Here is a 22,715-nt window from a genome sequence, read left to right as displayed (position 1 = left end):
TCTGTTTCTGCTGGTCGAGAAGTTGGTTTAGTTGCTGCTGGTGGAGAAGTAGTTTCTGCTATTACTGGTAAAGGAGTTGGTTCTGCTACTGCTGGTGTGGAAGATGCTGCTGCTGCTGTAGGAACTGGTTCTACTGCTGGAGGAGTTGCTTCTTCTGTTGCTGATGGTGGTTCTTCTGATACTGCTGGTGAAGGAATTTGTTCTGCTACTGCTGGTGAAGGAAAAGGTGTTGCTACTGTAGGAGCTGGTTATAATGTTGGAGGAGTTACTTCTGCTGTTACTGATGGTATTTCTTCTGATACTGCTGTTAGTATTGCTGCTTTAGTTACTTCTGCTGCATTTTCTGTTACTGTATTTGATTCTGCATTAGTCATTCCTGGAAATACTTTGTGGTGATGATACAGGTACCCCTGATGATGTTGTTGGTAACTGTTGCAGTCTCTTAATCATTTCCATTAGCTTTAATGTAACAAGTTGCTTTTAAAGGCCATTTAAGTGCAGTCCATGAGTAGTGCAAAATCTGCATCCAATGGTATTAATATTAACAATAAAAACATTTCTATATTGCTTGCATGTACTGGAAAAAAGTTCATTGGCAGCACTAATTTCCTTGTTTACACATGACAAGGGCATCAAGTTGTACCTTTGTGGTATATTTAGGAGAATAACATTTGTATGACTTAGTTCAGATAAACACTTCTTTAATACACAGCAGGCTTTAAATGTATCATTTTGGTAAATGTCATTAGACCAACCAAAGAGGACTACAAAATCTTTCGAAGACAGCTTTCTTATTTCTTTAGAGAAAACTAGTTTTCTGTTTCTGAGAGGGGCCCCCCAGGCCTTACAAAGCTAATCGATTTCACATCTAAAGTTTTATTTATGCGTGAGACAATACCGTGACTGTGGCTATCGCCTAAAATGTAAAGTTTTGGAACATGGTTCGGAGTTTTAGATTGATGTTTTGCTTCGCACTTGCTACAGGTAACACCAATGTTTGTGTTTTTCCCACACTTTCTACAAACACAAACAACAGAACTGTTATTAACACAAGTTAAAGTATCTTGAGGCAAATTGCTAAGCCTATTTGCTTCTTTTTCAAACTGTTTGTGTTCATCATGTTTTATAACTGAAAACTCTTCCAGTAGAGCATTGATAACTTCGTCTTTGGTGTTTCTCATTTTAGTTTTTTGGAATAAGTCACCTTTCAAACAGGTATTGCAGAACCATAGTTTCCTTTTAGGATTGACTTGAACACATGAATAATGAAAAACCGTTTTACAATTTAAGCACATTATACCTTTTACAACACGTTTCTTGCAGTAGCATGTTGTATCAGAGTTCACCATTTCCCACGATAAAGTCGAAGTGCTTGCTTCTTTTGTGATAATATAACAAGGCATACATTTACTGTCATAATACACACAGAATTTGTTGCATATCAAACACTTTTCCTCATTTTTTTTTTCCTTTTGTACAGAAATAACATACTCCTGATCTACATTAGGCACCACGACACACACGTGTGGCCAGGAGAGTATTTTGCAAGAAAGAGCAGAAAAGCAGTTGTTAGCATCCCACCAAGACAATGAATGGACATCATTTCATTCCACTGTGATGAACATAGAGGTATAATGGGCAAAGTTTAAAAAACTGTAATCATGCTCTCAAGAAGTATGTGCCAAGTAAATGGATTAATACTGAAGAAAATCTGCTTAGAAGAATACCAGGCCAAGGAAACCAACCATTTATTTAAAGTGTTATAGGCTCATATGTAATTGATAAGAGTAATGATTGATAAGAGTAATGCAGGACTGATGACCATGGATGTTAAGTCCCATAGTGCTCAGAGCCATTTGAACCATAAGAGTAATGCATACAAAAAAGATCAAGCTTCTAGATCTATTTTTCGTATTTACTTTAGTTCCTTGATATATCACAAATTTTAAAATAACTATTGATCCAAAAAAAAGTGTGATGTGAGTTACTGAGCAATTACTTACTCTTGAACTTCCAAGATTTCTTGCTCAGTCAACAATCATGATGTATATGTAGTGAAATTACAGAAAACTGTGAAACCTAATGAGTAGATGCACGAAATTAACTCATTGTGATCATATTGGCTCAGCCATTCATGACAGCAGCTGTTACATTCACTAATGTTTCTTTGAAAATAATTCCAGAAATTAACAACAGAAGGCAGCAGCACCAATCAAGGGACAGGTAGCAAGACATTTGTACTTTGTTCTTGTAAACAGTGACTCCAGTTTTCGAGCAACAGATGGCTTGCACATTGAGAAAGCGGCCTAACCTATACTTGGATACAGTCAACTCAAAGTTGTGGCCAAGCTATGCTCAGCCTTGGCCTTCGAAGCATTAAGGATGGAGAACACCACCAAATCATATAGATAGTTGTTTTTCCCTTGCTCTATTTACAAATGGAACTGGAAAGGAGATGGCTATTAGTGGTTTAAGGTACCCTCTGCCACATACCATGAAGTGGCTTGCAGAGTTATAAAATAAAATAAAATCAGTACGATAGCTGAACAGCCCACAGCTGTTTCACAGTGAACAGTTTATCAATGAACCATGCAAAAAGTCATATTATATAAATATCAAACATATAAAATTGACCTGCATAGTAAGAAATAGACATTAATCGCCATACACTAAATAAAATCAATATGAGTAAAATTCTTTGGGAGTCCAGCTAGATAACAAAGTAAAATGAACTCAATGCTTTCCATTTATAAGTATCTCTCATTATGGTGAATCAAAGATAAGTGTATTGGTATAATTTTCAAACTTTCACTCCTTGTCCCCATTTAGGATTATCTTCTCAGACAATGCATCTACAGTAAACACAAATATTAATTCAGCATAACTAAGCAGTTATGAGATTATATTTAATAGGTCTCTTTAAGAATCTATAAATTCTTACATCTACAAGTTAGCACATTTATGTCTTAGTGGTTTGTTGCTGATAATAAAAAACAGTTTCAATGGACTGTGATTACACAATCATAATACAAGCCAGAAAAATATTTTTCTTGGGAGAGTCTGTCTCCTTGTCTAAGGTTCACGGTAGAGTTATGTACTCTGGTGCAAAGGTATTCAATAAGCTCCCATCTAACATACGGGAAGAAATTGGGAATCCAATTCAAAGAAAAATTCAATACCCACCTCATTAGCCATATTTTCTACAAAATTAATTCAATATCCACATTCAAGGAATGAAAATTCATGCCAAGTAAAACTGCCTCAGAAGTGCAAATGTACTTTGTCTTTGTATTTACAGATAAAGCTAACTATTTTCTTCAAAAAATTCCAGTATAGTCAAGTAACTATTAAACAGTAGCTATTCAGTACAAATGGAAAAAAGCATCTTTTCTGCTAATTTACTATGCTGCATTTATCTGGGATAAGCATATGTAGTATCAAGCACTATAGTAATAGTTTAATGTTAATAAAGTGTATAAATTAAATTTATGATAGCTGCTTGAAAGAAAAAAATTACTATTGGCAAAAGATGAGACATGAATCAAATTACATGTAAACAATGAAGAGGAGTCTCTGGGATACAGAAAACTGATAAAGAAACACATTTTATTTTAGAGCAACAGAGTGATGATATTTAGCTTGATTAAGACATTATAGTGTAGCCATTACAAGGAACTGACGACAATCACAGCAGAAGACAAGAAAACAGGTGGCTAACATCTAGTACTGGAAAGAGAACTTTATTTAATGCGGAAGACTAGTTCTAATCATGAATTAATGTGCAGTACAAGTAACAGCGCAAAATTCTCCACAGTGTCAGTGAAATATCAAATACATTCATTATGCACAAAAATTTCAAAAGCAAAAAGAAAAATGAAATCAGAATAATTATAACCCATGAATAAACTTAGTACGGCAAATAATATCCAGAGGATAGTTGCAATTCATGATTTACATCATTGGTGACTAAATTCAACAAATCTTCCTAATAACAGCTAAAAACAAAGGAAGCCACCAAAATTCAGCACAATTTGACATTCGACTCAGTGGCTGATAGGAGTGACCATAAATGGGAAATATCTTTCCAGTTGCTACCACCAGCCACTGGTCCAAATGTCACCTCGGTTTGTGTGATTTGTATCTACACTGTGCACGGGTAATGGCAAGGTAGTCCTAGTAGGAAACTTCAGTTGCACACGGGACAGGAATCTCAGTTCAATGCAGAATTTTCTCTCCTGGCAAGCTGCAGAGAAACCCTTAGTGGGCTGCATGTGGCTCATGGGTACTAGCAGTGAAAGGCACCCCGAGTTGCTGACTAGTGGCGTAACAATATCATGTATAACAAAGAGGGAATTATATCGAAATGTTAGAAGTAGTCACAATCAAGCTGCAGTAGCCCATTACTAACAGTATTGTAAAGAGCGTAAAAATGTTATTAGGAAGGCAGAATAAGTGATACACAAATAGAATAGCTAATTCACAGGAAAAAATTATAAACATATGATCAGTCGTAATGGTGTCTGGTCAGTAGTTAAGGTCAACAATATAAAGTCAGTTCATGGTAAAAATATTTCTGTTACTGGTAACTCAGATATACAGTGTGAGTCAGCAGGAAAGATACATGCTTTGAGGGGTGATACTTGTGGTGATTCTGAACAAAAATCTCCTAGTAAAAATATGCCCTTTTCTTGACCATTTCCGGGTAAACCAATGAAAACCACTAGAAATGGGAAGCATGTAGCATCGTCCTTACTAACTGTCAGTACGCAGTTCACTTGCGCATGGTGCACTTGTGTACCTCAAGTCTCAGTCCGACGGTGCTTCTCGTAGTGCATGGTACTACAGTGTTGTTACATGAACAACAAATACAGTTTTGTGTAGTGAAAATGCCACAAATCTTCACACATGCAATCCAGAGTACGCTGACAACGTGTTTGTCAGTGGTTTGTCCAATGGGAATTCCAGAGCTGCTGTGTGAGAATACCAACAACATTTTCCAAATTTTAGAGTGCCAAATATCAAAGTGTATCAAGGATTGTGTGAGTGTGGTACACTTCCCAGCATAAATGTTGTCTCCGAACATCCCGTACAACAAACTCTTAATGTAGTTGAGAACATTCTTCAAGTAATGGAACACAACCCTACTACTAGCTCTAGAAGAAATGCTGCCCAGCTTGGTATTCCACAAACATGAATGATACGCACAGTACAGGAGCACAGTCTGTATCCCTTTCATCGACAGAGTGTACAACATCTGCATGAAGGAGATGCTGCTGCCCCCCAAGAATTCCGTCAATGGATCATTGGCAATGATCGATTAATTCCACATATTCTGTTCACTGATGAGTCAACATTTACCCGCAATGGAATCAACAACATGTACAATTCTCATGTATGGCCAAATGAAAATGTGCAAGCTACTGTGGAAACAAACTTTCAATGACGTTTCTCACTCAACTTGTGGTGTGATATTATTGATGACCAACTCATCGATCCAGTTGTGTTAGATAACCGTCTCACTGGGACACGGTATCTTGAGTCTCTTTAAAATACACTACTGGCCATTAAAATTGCTACACTAATAAGAAATGCAGATTATAAATGGGTATTCATTGGACAAATATACGCCTGGGCATTGAATCAAACAGAGCTTAGATGGCGTGTACAGGTGCAGCTGCCCACGCAGATTCAACACGATACCACAGCTCATCAAGAGTAGTGACTGGCGTATTGTGACAAGCCTGTTGCTCGGCCACCATTGACCAGACGTTTTCAATTTGTGAGAGATCTGGAGAATGTGCTGGCCAGGGCAGCAGTCGAACAATTTCTGTATCCAGAAAGGCCTGTACAGGACCTGCAACATGTGGTCGTGCATTATCCTGCTGAAATGTAGGGTTTCGCAGGAATCGAATGAAGGTTAGAGTCATGGGTCTTAACACATCTGAAATGTAACATCCACTGTTGAAAGTGCCGTCAATGTGAACAAGAGGTGACTGAGACATATAACCAATGGCACCCCATACCATCACGCCGGATGATATGCCAGTATGGCGATGACGAATACACGTATGTTCACCGCGATGTCGCCACACATGGCTGCGACCATCATGATAATGTAAACAGTACCTGGATTCATCCGAAAAATGGATGTTTTGCCATTTGTGCACCCAGGTTTGTCGTTGAGTACACCATCGCAGGTGCTCCTGGTCTGTTATGCAGCATCAAGGGTAACCGCTGCCATGATCTCTGAACTGAAAGTCCATGCTGCTGCAAACATCATCAAACTGTTCGTGCAGATGGTTGTTGTGTTGCAAACTGCACAGTCCATTACAGTCATGCGGATAAGATGCCTGTCATCTCGACTGCTAATGATACGAGGCCATTGGGATCCAGCAAGGCATTCCGTATTACCCTCCTGAACCCATTATTTCCATATTCAGCTAACAGTCATTGGATCTCGAATAATGCAGGCAGCAATGTCACGATACAATAAACCGCAATCGTGATAGGTTACAATCCGACCTTTATCAAAGTTGGAAACATGATGGTACGCATTTCTCCTCCTTACACAAGTCATCACAACAACATTTCACCAGGCAACGCTGGTCAACTGCTGTTTGTGTATGAAAAATCAGTTGGGAACTTTCCTCATGTCAGCATGTTGTAGGTGTTGCCACCAGTGCAAACCTTGTGTGAATGCTCTGAAAAGATAATCATTTGCATATCACAGCATCTTCTTCCTGTTGGTTAAATTTTGCATCTGTAGCATGTCATCTTCGTGGTGTAGCAATTTTAATGGCCAGTAGTGTATGTTAGCAGATTATGTGGAGGATATCCCTTTGGCAACACGAGCTCATATGTACTTTCAGCATGAGGGAGCTGGATCAGTCGCTGCAGATCATTGCTTGGTCACCGAGGTCACCTTATCTTACCCCATTGGATTACTGTTTGTGTGGCTGAAAAGTGATGTCTACAAGTGCAGAGTGGACACAAAAGAGAAACTTCTCACTTGTGTTTTACATGCTTGTGTCCAGGTAAAGGAACACAAAACTGAGCTCTGATCAGCGACACAACACCTGTCTACAAGAGCAGCAACATGCATTCAAGTTGACGTGGACTGTTTGAACATCTTCTGTGAGGGGACATACACAATTAAACAAACCATAAAATAACAGTATCACCTGCACCTTTCCTATTCCTAGCTGTTTTCACTCGTTTACCCAGAGGTGGTTAAGGAAAGGGCATATGTTTATTAGAAGTTTTTTGTTCAGAATCACCAGTGGTATCACCTGTCAAAGCACTTACCTTTCTTCCTGACTCACCCTGTATGTAGGGTATTTAACAATCACTTTATGAGCATTGCTTAGTTTCTACAGAGAATCATATAACTCTCTCGAAAAATGCCTTTCCAAGACTGATATCTGAAATATTCCTCTGTGATACTGTCAACGGAGAGATTGAGTCTATAATTAAATCACTGAAGACTAAGGACTCTCACGGATATGATGGAGTACCTAGCAGAATATTAAAGTACTGTGCTGTACCTGTTAGCCCTGTACTTAGCCATATTTGTAATTTTTCCTTATGAATGGTCAGTTTTCTGAACAATTAAAGTATTCATTAGTAAAGACACTTTATAAAAAGGGAGAAAGTGATAATGTAGACAATTTTAGACCTATTTCGATGTTACATCAGTGTTTCTAAAGTTACTGAAAAGGCTGTGTATGTAAGGATAATTGATTATTTTATTTCACATAATACACTATCAAATATATAGTTTGGTTTTGGAAGAGGTATAACAACTGAAAATGCTGTATTCACTTTTCTCTGTGATTTACTGGATGGATTAAACAAAAGGTTTCAGACACTAGACATCTTTTTTTTATTTAACTAAGGTGTTGATCATGAAATATTGCTCCAGATGTTGGACCAATATGAAATATGGGGAGCAGCTTACAACTGTTTCATCTCTTACTTTAACAACAGACAGTAAAAGCTCATTATCCACCGTGATCAGAATGGCTATGGAAATGGAAATGAGCATTTGGCATCATTGGCTGGGAGGCTCCTTGCAGGGCATGTCCGGCCGCCTTGGTGCAGGTCTTATCACATTCAATGCCACAATGGGCAACCTGCGTACTGGAAGGGGATGAAATGATGATGAAGACAGCACAACACCCAGTCCCTGAGTGGAGAAAATCCCCAACCCAGCCGGGAATCGAACCCAGGCCTGTAGGACAGCAACCCGTCCTGCTGACCACTCAGCTATCAGGGCAGACAGAATGGCTATGGCTATGCTGTGGGGTCTGAGTGGGGTATGGACAAATGGGGGGTGCCCCAGGGATCAGTGCTGGGGCTACTCCTGTTCCTTATATACAGGGTGGTCCATTGACCGTGACCACACCAAGTATCTCACGAAATAAGCATCAAACGAAAAAACTACAAAGGACAGAACTGGAAGTGGAAAACCAGATGGTGCTATGGTTGGTTCGCTAGATGGCACTGCCATAGTTCACAGATATCAACTGGTTTCTTTTTAAATAGGAAGCCCTATTTTTTTATTAAACATTCGTGTAGTACATAAAGAAATATGAATGTTTTAGTTGGACCTCTTTTTTTGCTTTGTGATAGATGGCGCTGTAATAGCCACAAACATGTGGCTCACAATTTTAGATGAACAGTTGGTAAGAGATAGGTTTTTTAAATTAAAATAAATAACGTAAGTACGTTTGAACATTTTATTTCAGTTGTTCAAATGTGATACATGTACCTTTGTGAACTTATAATCACTGAGAACACATGCTGTTACAATGTGATTACTTGTAAATACCATATTAATGCAAGAAATGCTCAAAATGACGTCCGTCAACCTCAATGCATTTGGCAATACATGTAATGACATTCCTCTCAACAGCAAGTAATTCACCTTCTGTAAAGTTTGCACATGCATTGACAATGTGCTGACGCATGTTGTCAGACATTGTCGGTGGATCACGATAGGAAATATCCTTCGACTTTCCCCAGAGAAAGATATCCGGGGATGTCAGATGCGGTGAATCTGCAAACCATGGTATGGTGCTTCGACGACCAATCTACCTGTCATGAAATATGCTATTCAACACCGCTTCAACTGCACGCAGGCTATGTGCTGGACATCTATTATGTTGGAAGTACATCGCCATTCTGCCATTCAGTGAAACATCTTGTAGTAACATCGGAAGAACATTACGCAGGAAATCAGCATACATTGCACCATTTAGAATGCCATCGATAAAATTGGGGCCAATTATCCTTCCTCCCATAATGCCGCACCATACATTAACCCGCAAAGTTCACTGATGTTCCATTTGTTGCAGCCATCATGGATATTCATTTGCCCAACAGTGCATATTATGTCGGTTTACGTTACTGCTGTTGCTGAATGACGATTCGTCACTAAGTAGAATGCGTGCAAAAAATCTGTCATTGTCTCGCAATTTCTCTTGTGCCCAGTGGCAGAACTGTACACGACGTTCAAAGACATTGCCATGCAATTCCTGGTGCATAGAAATATGGTATGGGTGCAATCGATGTTGTTAGACATCATCATTTGTTGCAGGTCATGGCCGACATTTCACATGTGGCTGAACACTCCCTGTTTCCTTAAATAACGTAGCTATCCGGCGAACGGTCCAGACACTTGGATGATGTTGTCCAGGATACCAAGCAGCATATATAGCATATGCCCGTTGGGCACTTTGATCACAATAGCCACACATCAACATGATATCGACCTTTTCCACAATTGGTAAACGGTCTATTTTACCACAGGTAATGTATCACGAAGCAAATACCGTCCGCATTGACAGAATGCTACATGATAACACGTGCTTATACGTTTGTGACTATTACAGCGCCATCGATCACAAAGTGAAGAAAGTGGTCCAACTAAAGCATTCATATTTCTTTATGCACTACATGAATATGTAATAAGAGATGAGAGTTCCTATTTTTAAAAAAAAAACGCTGTTGGTATCCATTTGACTTATGGCAGCGCCATCTAGTGTGCCAGCCATAGTGCTGTCTGGTTTCCCCCTTCAAGCTAGACGAGTTTCGTTCTTAGTAGTTTTTTCATTTGATGCTTATTTTCTGAGATATTTGGCCTGGTCGCTATCAATGGACGACCCTGTATACTTAGACCTCGAATGCCACAATGCTTTAATCCAACGCTATGACTTCTTCAATCCTCCCCCCACCACCCATTCATATCTTCTGTCACCCTCCTAACCTCTGTAAGAATCTAGTCAAATCTTATGACATTCCCAACCATTATCCCTACCACAAGGTACCGTAAGGATGTGCTATCGTCCCAATGTAAAACCTGTCCTGCGCATTCACACACCACCATCTGCTCTATTCCTACCACTGGTAGAATGTGACAATATTAAAGACAGAGCAAATTGTAAAATAACATATGTTGTTTATCAACTAAGCTACGTCTTTTTATTTAGGCATTACCACCACTAAATTGGCTTAGTGCTTGACTGGCCACTGAAGAACTGCTTGTCTTAGTGGATGCCCAATACCCAATTGCATAACTCAAGGGATCTGAGTGCCTGGTACAACACATGGGCTGTTTGGATCCTCCTACCCTATACCTGTTTCACACAACACTGGAGGAGAGAGGTTGGCAAATCACTAAAGGCCGCAGAAGAGAGAGACCCACATGTACGTGTAATAAATCCTGGGGCCTGAATGATCTCCCCTCCCCTCCCCTCCCCTCCCCTCCCCCCCTCCCCTCCCCTCCCCCTCCCTTCCCATGCCCTCCTTTCCATTCCATTCCCTTCCCTTCCCTTCCTTTTTAACCTTGCCCAAAAAATGTTCCTCTCCTCCACAATGAATGGACTGTTAGTTCCAAAAGCTAGATAGTGAGTCCCTTTTACTTTTATATAAGTCTATTGCCTCCTGAAGACAAGTATTGGCCAACAGTTCTGTCTCCCTATTTTTATGTATCTTATGACTCTTTCCTTCTTTTCTCTTAACCTAATTCTTAACTGTGCTGTTCACTTCTCTTCATCTTAATCTGCCTTTACTTCTCATTCTGTCCTTATCATCTCGGGACTCAAGTGGCACAGTTCTTATTAATGTACCATCTCCAACCCACCCTCCCTGTTCCCTTCCCCATCATCTTTCTCCATCCTTGTCTCATCCTGGGGTCTGAGTGGCCTGCCCTTTCTTTTAATTTTTCCCAATATGTTCTTCTCTCCTACTCAAAGAAGAATCTATTAGATCTGTGTATTGCTTTTACAGGGTGTACACGTGGACGAGAAAAAAAATTTCCGAATTTTTCCCGGATTTCCCAGTTAAAAATACACTTTTTCCCAGATGAAAATACACTTTTTCTGTGTTAAGTAACAGTATAATTTTCCTCAGAACTGTAAAACTTATCAATCCTTTCATTTGTTGTGGTTTTATACACCGGCGTAGAATTTCCGTGCACTTTAGAGAACGAAACTCAGGGGAAAAAGCATGTTTTGGAAAGATGTCTGATGTGCAGCAACATGCACACTGCATATTTTCGTATTATGAAAGTATAAATTCCAATTCCACTAAACACCGCACATTACTTTCCGAACGACAGACTAGAGATTGCGATGCGCTTTTGTAAGTCAGTCGAAGCTCATGACAAACGATCTCGCCGGCCGATGACAGAGGATATTCACAGTTGAATGCAGCTAACAGTTGAAACAAGCCAATAGTGTGGAATTAAACACTTCATTTCAAATAAATTGACTGCCTCAGCAAAAAAGATTAACAAAAGTCTAATTTCTTTAACAAACTGACAAAAATAACTTTGTTGTTCTGCAAGGCAATCAACGCTTGACTGTCAGAAAAGTGGAAACAAAATAAAATCCTAAACTAACAATGTATTTTAGCCTCCCATAATTATGTGAACGTATTTTAATTCACTTGATAGCTCCCGGCCAAGACATCCATTTTGTTTTCATTTGACATGAGAGCAATAAACAAAGAGGAAACAGCAGAATCACTTAACGCAAACAGGGGTCAAGTGGAACTACCACCTCCCCACTACAACTCACACTGCTCTGTGCATCAGGTCCAGATCTACGATATTTCCAAACCGGGCAATACTAGATAGTGGCGCTCCCCCTTCCTCGAGTGTTTGAGGTTGGACGTCCAAAATTTTAAAAAATCGACTTTTATAAAATATCTTCATTTTGTAGGGCACATCTTTTTGAAGATGTATGATACATAAAACATATATGTTTGAGGGAATGTAGGACATGTTATTTGGTCTTAAGTATGCCAAAATGCAGTGCCACACCTCTTCACACAGCATTCTTCTATCACACGTCTCTGTATTTCGGTCTGTGGAATTCAAACACGTAATATTTTCTAATGGGTGTCATCAAACTATATTCAGGAGAGTGGAAATTAAAATGTCCTGTGGTGCCTCTCCTGCTCCCAGTCGGCCGGTTTGACATCCAGCCCCTCTTTAAAAAAATCTCACAATTAATACTGGATGGGATTATTTGTAACTGGTAGAACAAGAACTCTTTAGAAAATTTTCAGTCTTTACTGCCTGTTAGCTAATACCTTGCTGTTTTGTGTGACTTAAAATTAAATATAGGATACATAAAAGGAGTAAAGACAAGTGACAAGCAAAACAGTACACATTTCTTCAGTCATTAAGTCCCAGCTTTTTTTCTCTCTAACCTTGCTGCAGCTTTACACGGGGTCCTTTCCTTTCTGTGAAAGGATCTATTATCTCATCAAACTTCATCAAACGTTTTGCCACTTGAAAAAATGAAATGTTGTTGTGTAATACTAAAAAAGCTGTTAATACAAATTGTACCCAAGGTTGGTGTGGTTTCTCAGTCTGGTTATGTGTATTTTGTCACTGCTAGATAAAACGAAATAGGTTTGCTTGTCACACACACCAAATAAACGAGTCTGTTTTTTTTAACACAATGGAATATAATTCACGAAGTACCTATATCAAATTCCTATTAGGCCTACTACAAGCAAAACGTTTTATGTTAGGAAATAGTTTCATATTTCATTCATACTCTAGCTTCTGAAGCATTAGATCGAAAAGTAGTAGTACGAAATTTTTATATAAATTTGGAATTGTCATATTGTTCCGTAATTTGTGAGAGTCCCCGTTTCTTCTCCTTCCTCATTCTAGCAAACAATCTTGTCATCAGTAATTCTGTAACTATTCCTGCCAGTGTCAAAACTTATTCTCTGGTTAACTTCACTAACGCTGCCACAATCATCGGTTTAGTTATCCTGCATTTATTCTCTGGTTAGGCATTATTACATGTTCGTACAATGCATTTTCCGCACTACTCCCAGAATAGAACTTTAGCTGCTGCTAGCCAGGGACTGTATAACTGGCCCTTACTACTGTAGCGGTCTGGCCAAAAATTTTCTGCCAAAATTTCATTTTCTTGGATACACGGGAGAGACAATACATAATATCTGTTGCCTGTTATTCCTTTTAGTCGTTTATTTCCACTCTGGTAGTCTGAATCTGTGGAATTCGCTAGTAGCTTTAACAACACTGATCATTTGCAAACCCAACGAATCACATAAGCAGCGATTGGCATTCACCTTGCCCCTCTGAAAGTACCACCCGGGGCAGATACCCCTGCTTGCCCCCGCCCCCTAGTTCGGGCCTATTGCGCATACATGAATCTGGCAGCTTAGGCGCACCAGTAAAATTTTTCCGGATAGCATCTGGCTGCTTGCTGCTATTGCTTATGCTGCTCACTGCCACACTTCTGTAACCAGAAGCAGGAGAAGGTACTACTCAAACGCGACTTAAGTGTGCATGCATTTAAGCTCACTCGCAACCTCTCAAACGAATCTAATGTAAACATTTGTGATGTCACACTCATCGGAGGCAATTTGTTGTTATGAAACATTGTATAGTCTTCCTAAAGCCCTTGACACATTTTGCTGCCAGCAAACACTTGTATGAGCACTGTGTTTTGTTCTTGTATATGGCGTATTTCCTTTGCAACTTAAGTTTTATTTTCTTTTTTTTCTCTTGTTCGTTTTTTATTGCTGCAGTATTATTCTGCAGTAGCGAGATACAGTAATATTCTTTGTTAGAGTATTGGTTCTTACCAGTCAAAGTTAAAACAATTTAACTGAAAACTAAAACAACGAAAAATACCCGGATGAAAAAGTTTCCGGGTTTTTCCTGGATCTCCCGGTTGTCCTGGGTCGTATACACCACAAATTTGTATCTGGATGGTAACAGAAGAGGGATACCTAAATGTAAAAAAAAAAAACTCATTTTTATTATTTTATGTGGATGTTCTACCAATACCTTGTACAATATAGTTGTTATTTTATAGAGTAAACAAGTCATAGTAAATAGATGCATTCCAAAGGGTGAGTGCTACTTGAACTTACATGTGAGTGCAAACAAAATGCTTATGTACACATACACACAAACGCCACATACACACAGCCACATATACACAGCCACTTACACACAGCCACCCACTCCCCAATCACTGCAGTATAATTGGGGCAATGTTTGAACTTAGCTATGGGACAGAAGGGAGATGAATGAGGAATGGGGTGAGAAGAGTACATACACAGAATATGAGGTTTGTAAGAAAAATTCTAAGAAAATAGCATGATGGTGGAAGACAGGAAAGATGGAGGATGCAGGATGACAAAAGCAGATAAGGAAGCTTCAGATGAGATGAGGTGGACTAAAAAACCAGTAGTGGTGGTGTTACGAGGGCACAAGGTGGAAATAGAGAGATGCTTTAGGTATGTGGAGGACAGAACTAGCAGAGACTGAGGCCAGGGGTATCACAAGAATGAAGAATGCATTAGAGAGAGAGTCTCATCTGTACGTTTACAAAAACAAATATGAGAGGGAGGGGGGGGGGGGGGGGGGGCCGTGGCAACCCATCACATTCTTCCATAACCCCCTGTCCTCTTCTCCCCAATGCTCATCTCTTTTATGAGCTCATCAGACTCCTTACCCTCTCACTTAAAACCCACATCCTTTCGTCTTTCCCTCTGTGTGTGTGTGTGTGTGTGTGTGTGTGTGTGTGTGTGTGTGTGTGTGTGTGTTTTGAAGATAAGAGTGGATCCTTAGTTCTCAAAGAATCTTAGGAAAAGAGATGGACTAATTAAAAAAACAATAACACATATATAGTAAAAGTCATGTGTCTTTGATAAACATTAAATTAAATATTCTATTGATTTTTGAGACTTTTGATAATATCAAAGGAATAATACCAAAATATATTTTACTGTTAAATAGTATTCCGTTGATTTCACCTGTACTGCTAAGTTCTTCCAGAAGAGAAGGCCACTCTGTCTTGAAATGATTAGCACCTGTCAATGATCCATCACCACCAATCACCACCAGATTGGTAATTCCTCTGTCCACCAAGTTAGCAGCAGCTTTTAAGCGTCCTTCTCGTTCTTTAAAATCCATGCATCTGGCTGAACCAATAATGGTCCCACCCTGTAAATAATTTATCATATAACTGTATTATTTTAACTAAAAAAGTGAGTATTTGGACTATCTTAACTAAAAAGCTATGTGGTGCTACAGTAACCTCAGAGTGGATCGAACATATAAGTGCAGCGTGTATGACGGTGTCAGTGTCACTTCATTCACTATAGAAATACAAGAAGTATTTCCTTTCAAGCCAAAAAAGAAGCTTTTAGAGTCACTAATACTTCTCACACTTGACTATGGAAATGCAATTCTCCAAGGACGTTTATACAAAAGCTCACACAGGCTACTAGAACTTGTGATGAATACTTGTGTATGATACATTTGTGATGTATACTATTTTGACCATATCATTCCTGCCTACAAACAATTATCATGGCTATGTTCTGATAAGCATAGAGACTGTCATATTCTATGTTTGCTCTGTTGTCTTCTCAATCACTGCACTTCTTATTTATCTTCAAAACTTACACTGCTACCTGAACGGCACAGCAGAAATGTTCTCAATGAAGCAAAATCCTCTCTGTACCAATGCATAACTCAGCCACATTCTCAGAATTACTGTCTGTATCAGGAACCACACTTTGGAATAATTTTCCTCAACATATCACAGAAATTAAATTCCTTCCAAACTGCAAAAGACTGCTAATGGCCCACCTTCTACCACAATAGCCATCTCTTCCATTTACTAGCCTGCAGCTTACTCTTATCAACCAGTCTCCGGCCCCTCTTGTCAGAACAGCTCTTGATTTGAATTCTGTTCTTTTCTAACACCCAATGTCATTGTCATTTCAATCTTCTCCTCTTTCTTTATCCCTTCCACGTCTGATTTATTCCACCATAAATTTGTCTCAACATTTGAGAGTTGATTTCCTGAAACATTATCTCAAAAAGCCATTACAAATTCAAGTAAGACATGGTTTATTAAGTGATTTAAGATATCGTATAAGAGGAAGAGGGTAATATATGGACAGGCCAGAATAAGTCAGGATCTGACGTTACTTGCTTACTACAAAAGATACTTTAATATTTTAAGGAAAGTCATTAAGAAGCCGAGTAACTTGTGTGTTCTGACAGAAATTAATAAAGTGGATAATAAAATTAAAACTATAGGGAATATTGTCAAACAGGAGATGGGGCAGCCTGACTTTGCACAGCATACCAATGCAATAAAGCTAAATGATGATGTTGTGAGTAATAATTCACAAGTTGCAAGTATTTTTAACAATCACTTTCTGAATGTAGCAGCAAAAATAGGGTTGAAGGGTTCACTTGAAGAAGCAAAAAAAATGTTAAAAATGTCATTCCCCAAGACTTTAGGCCTTTAGAAATAGCACCAACATCCCCCACTGAAATTACGGGAATTATAAATACACTGAAAAACAAGAGCTCATGTGGTGTTGATGGAGTCCCCAACAGAATTCTGAAGTGTTATTCTAATTTAATAAGTGGAGTCCTTAGCGATATATGTAATGCTTCACTGGCACAGGGAATTTTTCCCGACAGATTGGAAAATGCAACTGTCAAACCTCTTCATAGGAAAGGGGACTAGAGTGACTCAAATAATTATAGACCAATCTTATTGCTGATTTCATTGTCTAAAATATTCAAAAAAGTTATGTATTCAAGAGTAGTCTCACATTTAAGTGAAAATAATTTACTCAGCATGTCACAGTTTGGATTCTGGAAGGGTTACTCGACTGAGAATTCTATCTACACATTTACCCATTAAATAGTACAGGCCCTAAATAACAAATTATCACCAGTTGGTATTTTTTGTGATCTCTCCAAGGCATTTGACTGTGTGGATCATGTCACACTCCTAGAAAAACTCAGGTTTTATGGAATTGAAGGCTATACACACAGCTGGTTTTAATAACACTTAATGAACAGAAAACAAAAATTTGTGTTGAATAGCACAAACATGGTTGGGAGGGTGGTAAATTCTAGTGAATGGGGAGGGACCACAAAGGGAGTCTCACAGAGTTCAATTTTAGGTCATCTGCTGTATCTTATACATGTGAATTACCTCCCACTTCACATTCAGCAAGCAGAACTAGTACTTTTTTCAGATGACACAAGTATTATAACAAATGCCACTCCAGAAAAAGCAGCTGAAGATATTGTTAAGGATGTCTTTCAAAGAATTATTAAGTGGTCTCAGAAATGGGCTCTCCCTTCATTTTGAAAAAACTCACAATATCCAGTTCTGTACACTAAATAGTGTCATACTGACAATTGATGTAGCATATGAATAGGGCTCAGTTAACAGGGTAGATTTCTCCTAATTTTTGGGTGTTCTCATTGATGACAACTTGAAATGGAAGAAACATATTACTGTGCTTCTCAAACAAATAAGTTCAGCTTCTTTCGCTCTTCATATAATCGCTAATCTTGGATTAGATTAGATTTACTTTCATTCCAATAACTGGGAATAAACGGATCAGCCTCCTAATGTACTTTGCATATTTCCACTCAATAATGTCTTGCGGAATAGTTTTCTGGGGTATCTCACCACTTAGACATATAGTATTGATTGCACAAAAGAGAGCAGTGAGAATAATTAGTGGTGTTCACCCAAGGACATCGTGTAGGCACCTTTTCTAGGAGTTAGGTATTTTAACTGCACCATCAGAGTACATATATTTGTTAATGAAATTCGTTACAAATAATTCATCTCAATTCGCAAAGAACAGTGATGTTCAAAGGCCTTTGAATATGTCTGCTTGTGTCTGTATATGTGTGGATGGATATGTGTGTGTGTGCGAGTGTATACCCGTCCTTTTTTCCCCCTAAAGTAAGTCTTTCCGCTCCCGGGATTGGAATGACTCCTTACCCTCTCCCTTAAAACCCACATCCTTTCGTCTTTCCCTCTCCTTCCCTCTTTCCTGACGAAGAAACCATTAGTTGAGAAAGCTTGAATTTTGTGTGTATGTTTGTGTGTCTATCGACCTGCCAGCGCTTTTGTTTGGTCAGTTACATCATCTTTATACTGACAATTGATGTAGCATATGAACAGGGCTCAGTTAACAGAATAGATTTCTCCAAATTTTTGGGTGTTCTCATTGATGACCACTTGAAATGGAAGAAACATATTACTGTGCTTCTCAAACAAATAAGTTCAGCTTCTTTCGCTCTTCATATAATCGCTAATCTTGGATTAGATTAGATTTACTTTCATTCCAATAACTGGGAATAAACGGATCAGCCTCCTGATGTACTTTGCATATTTCCACTCAATAATGTCTTGTGGACGAGCTTTCGCAACACACGGTTGCTTCGTCAGGAAAGAGGGAAGGAGAGGGAAAGATGAAAGGATGTGGGTTTTAAGGGAAAGGGTAAGTAGTCATTCCAATCCCGGTAGCGGAAAGACTTACCTTAGGGGGAAAAAAGGATAGGTATACACTCGCGCACACACACGCGCACACACACGCGCACACACACACACACACACACACACACACACACACACACACACACACATATATCCATCCTCACATATACAGACACAAGCAGACGTATTTAAAGGCAAAGAGTTTGAGCAGAGATGTCAGTCGTGGCGGAAGTGCAGATGCAAAGATGATGTTGAATGACAGGTGAGGTATGAGTGGCGGCAACTTGAAATTAGTGGAGATTGAGGCCTGGTGGATAACGGGAAGAGAGGATATATTGAAGGGCAAGTTCCCATCTCCGGAGTTTGGATAGGTTGGTGTTAGTGGGAAGTATCCAGATAACCCAGGCGGTGTAACACTGTGCCAAGATGCGCTGGCCGTGCACCAAGGCATGTTTAGCCACAGGGTGATCCTCATTACCAACAAAGACTGTCTGCCTGTGTCCATTCATGCGAATGGACAGTTTGTTGCTGGTCATTCCCACATAGAAAGCGTCACAGTGTAGGCAGGTCAGTTGGTAAATCACATGGATGCTTTCACACGTGGCTTTCCTTTGATTGTGTACACGTTCTGGGTTACAGGACTGGAGTAGGTGGTGGTGGGAGGGTGCATATATATATATATATATATATATATATATATATATATATATATATATATATTCCTGGGTGGTGAACTGTGTTTAAAATCACATATGCACAGCAGTATTTACTGTTGTTTCAAAAATATGGGATCCACAATCTGATTTGCTGAAATGGCAATAGCAGCTGACATGGTAATATGCCACTTTGTCACCAAATACTGTATACTACTCTTTGTTAGTATGGAAATGTCAGAAAACTTCTTTGCAAAATGTCTCTCATTTCCTTAAATGAATCAGTGGATACATATGTCTCCACTATTGCGATTTTTCTTGAAGAGGACACATCCCACTGAGATATTTACATGACACATCTTAACCATGTCACAATGGATTTTGTACTGACAATACAAATTGAAGTTGCAACAGCTTTGAAAAAATAGATGACAACTGGGAGACACCAATGAGTAGTCTAGTACTTGGTGCTAGTATCTAATGTGGTACCCTGCAGAATGTAGTATTCACTAGCTTTCAGGCACTATAATCAATTCACCATAAGAATAAACCTGATGTAAACATTGCATTATGTATTCTTGCATGTTTGCTGGAAACCTCATTGGATTTCTGTTTCACGTGGGACTGCAGCCAAGCTGTCTCGAGTACTGTCAAGTACAATAATAAGGGTATGTTTAGTGCTCTGCTTTACTCGCACATCAACTTGGCAATAATATGGGACAACAGCTTTACTGGCACATTTAACTTGGACAGCACGGCCTTTTTTCAGCTGAAAAGATATGAACAGAGGAGCAATAGTTTCACATGTCATTTTATTTTTAAGCAGAATGAAATATTGCACTCCAAATCTCCCACAATACACTCCTTACATGACTACATGAAAACCACAACATATTATCATTTTTAGGTAATGTACTATTGTAATTAAAAACAAGAATGGTGAAAATTCCGGACTTAACCACAGGGTAATTTTTCTGAATAAGCTGTGTGTAACATAAGAGAGTATTGAAGGATTTCACCATATAGTTAAATACTGAAGCCACTGAAGGTATTACTTACAGTCAGTCATCTGGTAATCTCTTACATCTGGTAATCTCTTAGCTCCTTCCTTATCCGAAACAAAGAAATACATTTCAGTTCTGGAAGTGTCACCTGATATGTTGTTAATGAGTCTATCAACAACAGAATCTATGAAGCCAACCAGGCACAGCATTTTCTCTTCTTCTTTTATGACAATCCATTCTATATCCTGCCAGCGTTTGGCAGTGATGTGTCAAAAAGCTGCAAGCATTAGTTAAACATGTGGCAGCTTAACAGTCTTGTTACTTCTCAGGCCAAATCCCACAGCTTGGCTCCAGATCAGTTATGTTAAGTCCATATTGTAATGGTACACTACCAAATGCAAAAACGCAGCATTTGTGCAATGTGTTTGATACTGTAAAAATTATTCTTTTTCATGTTTCTAAGACATGTATCAACCTCTGTGGTATAAAACAATGGGCATAGTCCAAATAAAAAGGATTTGGTTTTTTTATTATTATTAAATTTCAACAACTTTTATGAACAGTCTTTCATAAAGCACTGATAATTAAGAATTTGTATTGGAAATGGAAACAAGAATTTCGAGTCCAATATGTAATTAGAAACAAGAAGTCATGCGTTATTCATAAAAAATGATGATGAGTTTTATAATTACAAAATGTAGGTATTTCAAATTGAACGAGAAAAAAATTATATGGTGGAGTTTTGAACCACAGCACAATCAACTGCATTTGGTTCCCACTCCATTACACTACCAACTACACATCCGGTTTGAGTTCATTTATCAACTGCAGTATATAGAACACTGGGAAAACTTCAAAGCCCACTATCTTTGTAAATTGAAAAAAATAACATTAAGAACAGCCAATTTCTCAGCACTTTTTAACCATGTTCCTTGCAGATGTTTCACTACGGAACAGAAAACAGCATCAGCCAATTCCATACTGCGCATTATCAGTGCGACAATCAGAGCACAATGCTGCAGAAGCTGTGACCGTGCACAATATTTGAAATAAAAGCTACATACCTAAAGCGTGATTAAGAAAAATGTTGATGGCTGTTAATACATTTGGATATCTTAAAAGTTTCATTTAACGTAACTTAGTAATAAGATATCTAATACATAAGTAGGACCTACTTCCAAGAGCATAACAACACCAGTGTATGTGTGCTACGGCTTCTGACCAATCATTGCGTTTGGGTTTTTACATCAGGTTTTTTCTTAAGCTGAAGAGATCACAGCTCTGCTTCTAGAAGACCACACAGACACCTAGATGCACACTACCATGGCAATTGTGATACTAATAATTACTGAGAGCAGTTGCCTGGACTGATGAATGTGAGGTGGAGGTAGAGAAGGATGCATGAGGCAAGGAGAGGGAGTGGGGTAGTATGAGGCACAGGTGGGAAAGACAAATGACTCAGCAGAGATACAACAGGCCAAGAGCAAAAGAGAAAAAGTAACGTGAGGCAATGGGAAAACAGGCTAGTTGAGGTTTAGGCCAGGGGGACTGTGAGAATGCAAGATATACTGGAGAGACAATTCCCACCCGCATGCTTCAGAGGAGCTTGTGTTGGAAGGGAGTATCCAAGAAGCATGCATAGTGAAGCAGCTATTAAAGAAATTTGTGTGGCAGTGTGCAGCATGTTTGGCAACTGGATGGTCAAGTTTGCAGTTCACCACAGTCTGGCAGTACCCACCCATGTGAGTAGACAATTTGTTACCTGTCATGCCCCCATAGAATGCTGTGCAGTAATTGCAACACAGATGACATGTAAGATGGCTGCTTTTACACACATTCTTGCCTTTTACAAGGTATGAAATGTCTGTAACAGGACTGTGATATGAGGTGGTGAATGGGTGTATGGGAGAAGTCTTGTAGCTGGGTCATCCACAAGGAAGTGACTCGTGTGTATGACAGGAAGCACAACTGGAACAGAGATGGACAAGGATATTCTGTAGGTTGGATGGATGGCTGATCACTACTTTTGGTGATGTGGGCAAGATTTTGCACAGGGTATCCCTCACCTAAGGGAATGACATTGCCCTGGAGAAGGATGTTGTTGAACGTTTCAAGGAGGTGATATTGTGTACTCGGAAGAGTGCTGTTGGGCATTGGATACCAGGTTTACTGGCACCTGAGGACAAGGTGGCACAGGAGATCTGTTTATGAATGAGATGTATAGA

At 39.1% G+C, this 22,715-nt stretch overlaps 1 protein-coding gene across 1 annotated transcript in view; it reads right to left on the bottom strand.

The window, feature by feature from the left end:
* LOC126267969 (ATP-dependent 6-phosphofructokinase-like) overlaps nucleotides 1-22,715 on the bottom strand; it is a 368,583-nt gene that overhangs the window by 309,387 nt on the left and 36,481 nt on the right. The window contains exon 3 of the mRNA XM_049973318.1: nucleotides 15,316-15,505. Within this exon, the coding sequence (XP_049829275.1) occupies nucleotides 15,316-15,505 (190 nt within the window). The remainder of the gene's footprint in view (nucleotides 1-15,315; nucleotides 15,506-22,715) is intronic.

Source organism: Schistocerca gregaria, chromosome 1 (assembly GCF_023897955.1).
Source record: "Schistocerca gregaria isolate iqSchGreg1 chromosome 1, iqSchGreg1.2, whole genome shotgun sequence".
In the NCBI taxonomy this organism is placed as follows: Eukaryota; Metazoa; Arthropoda; class Insecta; order Orthoptera; family Acrididae; genus Schistocerca; species Schistocerca gregaria.
This window is presented reverse-complemented; position numbering and strand designations above follow the sequence as displayed.